General features: G+C 44.2%; 1 protein-coding gene across 1 annotated transcript in view; it reads right to left on the reverse strand.

Moving 5' to 3' along the window:
• The window catches only part of TNFAIP8 (TNF alpha induced protein 8), a 123,302-nt gene extending 122,496 nt beyond the window's left edge, over positions 1–806 (reverse strand). Inside the window, exon 1 of the mRNA XM_082835292.1 lies at positions 730–806. Within this exon, the coding sequence (XP_082691418.1) occupies position 730 (1 nt within the window). The 5' untranslated portion in view covers positions 731–806. The remainder of the gene's footprint in view (positions 1–729) is intronic.
• Positions 807–9,330: the final 8,524 nt, after the last annotated feature.

The following is a 9,330-nucleotide window of genomic DNA, read 5'->3' on the forward strand; positions in this document are numbered from 1 at the left end:
CAATAGGGTGTCACTGAATCAATAAACATCTTTTAGGCGCCCAAGCCCGGTTGGTCAGAGTGGTCTTGAACATGCCTATCAGCCGCCCTGGGTCCGAGGGCGCTCATCAAGTGTTCTTGCATCAGGTTTTGAAGGCTGAGAGTCGAGAGGGCGCGCAAAGACACGGGCGGACACACAAACACACACACAAACTTTCTTCCTCAAAGGAAGTCTCCACCGAACGATCTCAAGGCAAAACTCTAGTCCCTGCCCATTTTACAATGCAGGGTTGGATTACAATCTCAGGCTAGCATCTCGGTCTGCAATCTGGGGCATCCTGATAACCGGGCCAGTCCTTTCGACAGCAGGAGCTGTTACCAGGAGGGCGTGACACGTAGTGGGGGCCGCGTCTGCAGAAGGAAGCAAGGAATAGGGAGGGATGGGGCTCAGTGCAGGAGGTGGAAGTTAAGGGGTCAGCCCAAATCGGTAAGGGCCCCGAGCTGGAGGTCTCAGGTTGTCTCTGCGCTGCAGGAACTGAGTAAAACTCTGCGTAGTTTTCGGACTTGTGCGCGTCTGCACACACACGCACAAACACACACACTCGCTCACACGCACTCCCACCCACTCCCACCCACTCCAGAGACTCTCGGCGAGCTGAAAGCGCGCGCCCTCAGGAGCAGCCCACAGCCCAGCAGCCGGGGAAGCCCTGCGAGGGTGTGTGCGGAACCGGCGCGCCCAGGAGGCACTTACTCGGAAGAGGGGGCCCGGTGGCGCCGGGACGCCAAGAGGCGAGCTGGGCGATCTGACGGCGCGGAGCTGCCTAGACTCTTGAACGTTCGCGGGGCCCCGCGGACTCACGAGCAAAGCGCGGGCCAGAGACGGCGGGAGAAAGGGAGCCAGGGGCAAGGCAAAAGAAACGAGGGGCGGGGTAGGAGGAGGAGCTAAGGAGCCGGGGGCGGGGCGGAAGGTGGAGTTAGGAGGCTGGGGGCGGAGCCGGACAAGGAGGAGGAGCCGGGAGGTCGGGGGCGGAGCGTGCGGAGGAGGAAGAGCGGAGCAGCCGGCGAGGCAAGGTAGAGGAGGATCTAGCGGTCCAGGGCGGGGACGGGAGGAGAACCCCAGCGGCCGTGACTGGGCAGACTGGGCCTGGCGTTGGGGGTCAGGAGTGGCCAGAGCTCCGGAGACCGCGGAGGAGAGCTGGACAGCTACCTGGGAGCTGGACTTGAGCTGCAAGGCAAGATTTTTGGGCGCGAGGAGCCAGGACAGGCTTGGGAGATATGCAAGGAAGACGTTACCTTTCGGGTCTCTCAGTTTCTTCAACTGTGAAAATGAGATACCAACCTCGTAGTGAGTTGAGTCGGTTAAGTGAGCTCATGCCTGGCACCTAACAAGTACGCATGAATTTTATCATCTGTTATCTGTTGCCGTTATCATCCTCATCATCATTTTCCGTATAAGCCCCTAAATCCCGCCTGCTCTTAACGTTGTGTGTGTGTGTTTCAGCCTCTACTGGCCTCAAGTCTACCTGGCGATACCTGACGCGCTAGCGATTCCTAGTCTCAATTCGCGGGGGGTGCAGGGCTCCCTCTCAAAGTTAAAAGGCTCATTGGCTCCTGGGAAGCCAGACCGGTCTGTGGCACCCCCGTGGACTTCAGTGACTGCCCCTGCCCACGGAGCCGAAGGCTGGCTATTCATTGGAATGGGACCGAATCTGGGCCTTCCTTCTGGTGAAGAGCCCTGACCCGGGGTAGCCTTTCTCAAGGGCGAAGGTGCTGGACCTTCGTAGGAGTGTGATGAACCCGTCCTCCATTAAGCACCTACTATATGGTAGTTCTGTGCAGAGGGCTGGGAATATGAATAATACTAGCAAAACTTAACATATGCAGGTCACTTATAATCCTCACAACAACTTATAAATGTAGATCCTGTAGCTACTTTAAGTTTTACATAGGGAAAGGGAGGCATAGTGAAGTAAAATACCCTACCCAAAGTTACACATTTAGGGAGTGGCAGAGCATGGCTGGGACACAGGAAAGTAAACACTTGTTAGGTGAAATAGACTAAAATCACAACACATTTGGGTTTAATGCCCAAAATAGGAATATACAGAAGATGTATACAGAAGACGTAAACACCTCTTAAACAGAGATGTTTAAGACACTGTTCCTGTGGTTATAGCTATGGGGAGGGGAGTGTCAGGAAGATTTTTCTGAAGGAGGTGATGTCTAAGCTCAATTTGGAAGAAGAAATGGGAGCTTCACAGCACCTATAGGTGGAGAAAGGACACAGTAAACATTTTTCAAGCATTCAGAAGGGTTAGGGAAGAAGTGGAGATTGGAATGAAGCTAAAACAATAGAAAAGAACCAAATCTAAGCGCGTTCTTCCAATAGGAGCTGAAGAACATTAATTTGACCCTTGTTTTGGAGAAAGTCAGAAGGATTTTAAGCATGGGAGACATGTCAAATGTTCTAGAAAGGTTAATCTGAAAACAGCATAGAGAATATCAGAGCCAGGAAACTTGACTTATGGAGTTACTGAAATAAGTCAGGTTGGGATACAGTGGTAGGCAGAATAAGAACTCCAGGAAAGATGTTCACACCAGAATCCCCAGAACCTGTGAATATGTTACCTTACATGGCAAAAGGGACTTGGCAGGTGTGTTAAGGTTAAAGATAATGAGATGGGGAGATTATCCTGGATTATTTGGGTGGATCTAATCTAATCATATGCTTCCCCTAAAGTGGAAGAATGAGTCAGAGATTCAAAGCATGAGAAGGGCTTGACCTGGGTCAGGAGCCAAGGAGGGTGGGTGGTCTCTAGAAGCTGGGAATGGACCTCAGTCAACAACAACAACAACAAAATGGGAATCTCAGTTCTACCACCATAAGGAAATGGATCCTCCCTTGGAGCCTCCAGAAAGGAACTCAGCTCTACTGACACTTTGAGTTTATCCTGGTGAGACCCATACTGGACTTCTGACCTGTAGAACTGTATAATTCTACAATTCTACAATTATACTGTATAATTCTATAATTCTGACCTGTATAACTGTATAATTCTACAATTCTACAATTCTACAATTATACTGTATAATTCTGACCTGTATAACTGTATAATAATAAATGTATGTTGTTTTAAACCCCTAAATTGCTGTTAATTTGTTGTGGCAGTAATAGGAAATAATTACAGACGCTGAATGCTTAAACTAAGTGGATGGAAAGAAGATGGATTCAAGGCTTAACACAGGCCCTGGAGACTAATGGGATGTGAGGGTTAAGGGAAAGAGAATAATCTAGGTCACTTTATGGGGTTTCTGGATTGCCAGGCTCAGTCTTTGGTAGTGCCACGCAGTGCAGGGAGTAATAAAGGCAGGTCCTTTTAGGATTAAAAAGGTTTGTACACTCCCAGGCCTCCCCTACTCCTCAAAATCATTAGAAACAATCCCTGAAAGCCCATGGGCAGTGATATTTGTCACCACGAACTGAGAGTCCTAATAATGGGTCTGCTCTGTGTAAGCTGGATACTTTGGACAAAGCACAAAGCCTTAATGAAACATGGCTTCTTCTACTGTGTGAGATAGGAGCCCCATCTGTGTGACTGCTGGGAGAGTCAGCCAGGATGTCATGGTGTCTGTAACCTCAACCCCAGTAACTTTCACCATTGCTTCATTTCAGTCTCCCTTGTCTCAAGCTGCACCCTGGAGCAGCAATCTCCAGAGATATTTCTACCTTTATAGAAAAAGATTCTTTCATCTTTATCTCCATCATTCTACACCCCTACTGCAGCCTTTCATCCTTGGTCCTCACACTCTTTTTTTACCTCATGCAGACTTGCATTTCTCCCAGTTGGCTTCCTTTCCTACACAGCCTAACCCCAAGAGCCAATACCTCAGTCACTCACTGCTAGTGCCTCCTATTGCTTTACTACATTGTCCTTTCCTTCTACTACCTGGCAAATATTTTTAGCCATCCACATTATTCATAAGCTCTACTTAAGAAGCACCAAAAAGTGTAAAACCTGATGCTCTGCAGATTCATGAGGATTTTCTCCTGCATCATGGATGGAAAGGAGAAGTGTGTTCCATCTTTATCCCTTTCCTCAAGACATCTTTTGCACCCCTAACCCCTCCTGCTCTTGATATATAATCTCACCTCCTATTTCAAATAAAATATAGAGTGAACTTTTAAAAAAATTTTATTATTTATGGCTGTGTTGGGTCTTCATTGCTGTGCACAGGCTTTCTCTAGTTGCGGTGCATGGGGGCTACTCTTTGTTGTGGTGCGTGGGCTTCTTATTGCGGTGGCTTCTCTTGTTGCGGAGAACGGACTCTAGGTGCACAGGCTTCAGTAGTTGTGGCACACGGGCTTACTTGCTCCGCGGCATGTGGGATCTTCCCGGACCAGCACTCGAACCCATGTCCCTTGCATTGGCAGGCGGATTCTTAACCACTGTGCCACCAGGGAAGCCCCAAAGGAAATATATAGATCATCAATAGAGAATTTTCTCTACTTCCTACCCCAGCTACCAAAAATGCCATCTACATCAACAGTCACATTGACTTCCTTTCTCTCACCCCAGTGGATCAGAGCAAACCCATCCACCAGTTCTCTGGGTCCCCAAGGAGCCCTCCCTTCTATCTACAGGGGCCACATTCTGTTGACTATCCCTTCTTTTCTATCTTGGACCTCTCAATTTCTATGCTTCCCCCACAAAATATTTAAAAATACTAAAATGTTAAAATGATAAAATTTAAAAATCTCCATGAATCCTACCACCTTCTCTCACCGCAACCCTCTTTACTAGGGCCATCTAGACCTGAGTGACTACAGGAGCTGATAGCTGAAATGATTCAGAGTGGGCATTGCCTCAGCGCTTACTTTAGGAGGCCTGGTAAGGGGCCTCTAAAATCCCAGGCAACTTGCATCATTGTCATCAAAGAACAACCAGTCTTTCTTCTAATAAAGATATTGGATTCCACCTTACTACACAGAGTGATAATATTTAGAAATTAGTAAGATAATTACCTTTCCTATCTTACTTGGGCCAAAAGATACTTGGATCATTTCATTTTCAAACTAGCACTTGCATACTTCCAGTTCGGAGTTGTAAAAAACATAGAATCTAGGAAGCTCCTAATAACTAATCCATTATTCAACGGCTAATTATATTTTAAAATAATTGCAGCTGTCTCTGGATTAATTGAATCCTTTCAGACCAAACCCCACCCCCCAAAAAAACCCCAAACCCTATAAATCACATGAAGTGGAGAGAGCTGTAATGAGAGCTGCATGCCAAAAATACCTCTGTGCATACCTTCTATTTTTACTTCTGCCCAGTCGAAGGTATAGGAACTAACATCAGACAGCTTAAAGTTGAAAAAATCTTCTGACCCAGCTTCCTCTTGTACTCTTCTTTTGCTTCAAGCCTCTTCTCTGCTTACTCAGTGTCAGCCTCCTCTTTTTGAGTGTAAGGAAATAACTACATGGCACTGTGAAACGTACAATAAAAATCTATGCATAAATACTCTGGGAGGAGAATGGAAGTGACTCACACTCCTTGGGGGAATGGAGAGGATTTCACAAAGGAGGTTCCATCCAACCAAGTCGAAAAGGATGAACTCAAGCTTGCCCGGCAAAAGGGCACTCCAGGCATCATGGAGAGAGAATAAAGATAGTCTAACATTTTCTGGCACTAAAATCACTGAAGCAAGGATGTGCACCTTGAACACAGCCCACAGAAATATCTATGTGGCCTTTGTGCTTTAACTACATTTTAATGGGACTATATCAATGAACATGCCTGATTCAAAACATGGCTATAACTTCACCATCCTCTAAGGTCACTATCTGATTGTCTACTGCTTCAACTCTATTCCCAGTCCCATTTCTTTTCAGAGCTTTACCATAACATGTAATCTTGTTCTTAGAGTAACAATATGGGTATGGTAAAGAGTACATTTTTCCTAACAGAAGTCAAGGTGCATACTGGGTAGGGTAGGAGAATTGTTCAATGTCATGCAAACTAGAAACTTGGGGATAGAACAAAAATCAAGATTTGGGGGTCAGTGATCTTCTCCTATTACTTCCATATACCTCAACCCCTACTCCTAACTATTATACACCACTAGTGATTATACCTTCATCATAGAGCATTTTTCACTTTTTTATTCAGAATTACTTACCTATGATGTTAATAAAATACACCTCTTCCTAAGAAAGTTTGCTAGAACTGTTGCCTGCATTAAAGGTAACTTCATCCACATTCTTACCCAATTCGATCAGCCACCCTCTACATGAAACCAAGCTCTCTGCATATTTCCAGGTTTTCACCCCTTAAGCCATTCCTCTATAGAAAATATAGTGATGCCCCTACCCAGAACCCTTATTTTTCTGTGATTGCACCACTGGATTCTCCCATCTCTGTGGGTTCTTCCTCACCTGAACTGTTTTCTCCTTTTTGATCATCTCAAATCTTACTTGAGCCTATCCCCAATACTACAGTCTATTTTTTTGTCCTTAGCTGCATAATTCTACTCTGAAAGGCTTTTTCTATACATATGGGTCTAAATTCCTGCCTCTATCAAGAGTTCTCTTCTGCGCTTACACCCATGAAATGCTAGCCCACATTGGCAAGGCATCACGTGATTTTAAACAAAAAAGGCTCCCACCTTAGTCCTGGAATACTCGAAGCACAGCACCCTCCCCTAGTGGGTTCTGACTTCCACACTGTCCTCTTTCAATAGCCTCACTTCTTTCCCTCTCATTATCAGTCTTCAGAGTAAAGAGTTGGTGTGTTAGTTATTTCCATGTACCTGTGCTTCCTCTCTCTGTGTGTGTACATGGGTCTGTTCATCTGTCTCTCTCTACATAAAAATGGCCACATGGATTTTAAAAACGTGTATTCAGTATTGTGGCGGATTGCAAATGGTCTCAGAATAAAAACACAGCCAAGGTTATGGTTAAGTCCTTTTGTTAAGATCTCAGAAAGATTTTTGGGTGCACCATGTATACCGTTTTTGTGAGACACTAAGATTTCTAAGAATCTTAAGGTGGTATACACCACAGCAACCTCACAGGGGGCCCAAGGTAGAGAAATAAAATACGGGTGTGGCTTTTGTCTAATGAGTGGATTATAATTTAATATACAAGAAACCCACAACGGTTTTTTTTTGTTTTTTTGCGGTTCGTGGGCCTCTCACTGTTGTGGCCTCTCCCGTTGCGGAGCACAGGCTCCCGACGCGCAGGCTCAGCAGCCATGGCTCACGGGCCTAGCTGCTCCGCGGCATGTGGGATCTTCCCAGACCGGGGCATGAACCCATGTCCCCTGCATCGGCAGGCAGACTCTCAACCACTGCGCCACCAGGGAAGCCCCCCACAACGTTTTAAAAAGCAATTTTACTAGACTGAAGCATAGGGGACAGGACAGTATAAAATGTAAAGAGGTCTTTGAGTGCTCAAACTTCTCTATCCAGGAAAACAGGCTGAGAAAACTTCCGTTAAACACTGGGCCACTTTTATGGAAAAAGAATAACTTAAGGATAGAAAAAAGCAGCCCAGAAGGTGGAGCCAAGAGCTGTAAAGAATTACTTGCAGGGAACAGGAGTACTCAAGGAACTGGTGACATGTACCCAGCTAAATTCCAGAATCCCTCTGGACCAGGACCTACCATGTGACTTACTTTTCCTCTTTTAGAATGGGAGATAGCTATCGCCTCTCTGTCTCACCACTGTTACATTTCACATGTGGGAGGCACATAACTTGCCTCATTAGTTCATGGATCTTTAAACTGAGTACTGTACTTAAGGAACCTCATTTAAGGAGCCACATATACACCTGAACCTGATTTAGACATCAGGACCCTGGGGTTCAAAAGCCTAACCCTGATGCAGTAATAGGATGAAAACATTGGAGTTTTTCTGGGGGAGTGTTTTACATGTGGGAGGAATAGATTTTAAAACTTTTAAAACACATATCCTGGACTGATACACTGCACTGCTTAGATTCTGTTACAAAGGGCATACAGGAGTAAGGCATTTTCACTGTGGAAAGAAATGGGTTGTACCACCAAATTGTTTCTATTACCTATCTGTATTTGCAGTGGGAGAACATTAAGAAATTTTTCTTGTTCCAAGGAGACTTGTGAAATAATGTCACACTGCAACTCTGTGTCAGCTCCCTGACTTATAGGCCACAGACATACAGGAGACAACCAAGTAAGCAGAAGGGGAAGAAAAGTCCTAAAAAACTCAAAACAGATTTAGCTTTGAAAATAACTGTAGCAAAAGCCATACACACATCTAACGCTGACAGGTACATTTAACTAATCTATGTTCAACTTTTTCCAAGTACCCTGAAGGGTAACATCTTAACCTTTCTACTTAAGTAATATCAAGCATCAAAAATATCTCAACAATTCAAAGAGGAATATTCCTGACACAAGACCACTTCACTCAACAGAGCAGTTGCCAAAGTCGTTGTCCTTCTTGGTATGAAAATACAGATTTTCTTCACCAACACATACACAACCATCTCGGGTATCACGTTACCAAGTGGGGTTTAAAGGAGTTTAGAAAAGTATTACCTCCTTCTTCCCTTCTCCCATGTTAAAGTTTTGCTTTGTATGTATTCTTCCATACACATTTCTATGTTCCTACATATATACTAAAACTAAAGATTGAAAAAACCTGAAACAATAAGGGATATAACACCTTTTACTTTGAAATTTTATCTCACCAACCTCTTTTCAGATGAACAGATACAAATCTAACATTCTTTTACCATTGAGAATATTCCATTGTATGGATGTACCAAAATTTATGCCAAAATTTACCCACTAATTAACATTTAGATTTCCAGTTTTCTTGCTCCATCAGATGTCTCAATAAACATCCATATACATATATTTTTATGCATAGGTGTTTTTATCTTAAAGGATAATCTCTCAAAAGATTGCTCAGTGAAAGTATGTTTTTCAATTTTAATATGTATCTAGGTAACTTTGTAGCAGTTTAGTCCTGCCAGCAATGTTTCACTGTGCCCACTTCCTTGCATCTTCACCAAACTGATGTCACTGTGTTTTGACTTTATACTAACTTGATGGATGAACAGTGGTAACACATTTCTTTTTTTTAAAGCATTCCTTTAACTATTAGTGAGGATGAACATACTTTGTGCTTGCTGACTTTTCCATGTCCTGTTCTGTGAATTGTGTGACTTCTCCATTACTTATCATGTTAAAATTCTCTTTGTATTAGGGTCGTTAACATTTTTCCTATTCCTATACACATATTTCTTCTCGTCTACCGGTTCTTTAGACTGTGGTCTTTTGCAATATGACATTTAAACTCTTTGTTT

Source organism: Leucopleurus acutus (assembly GCF_964270905.1).
Source record: "Leucopleurus acutus genome assembly, chromosome: 3".
In the NCBI taxonomy this organism is placed as follows: domain Eukaryota; kingdom Metazoa; phylum Chordata; class Mammalia; order Artiodactyla; family Delphinidae; genus Leucopleurus; species Leucopleurus acutus.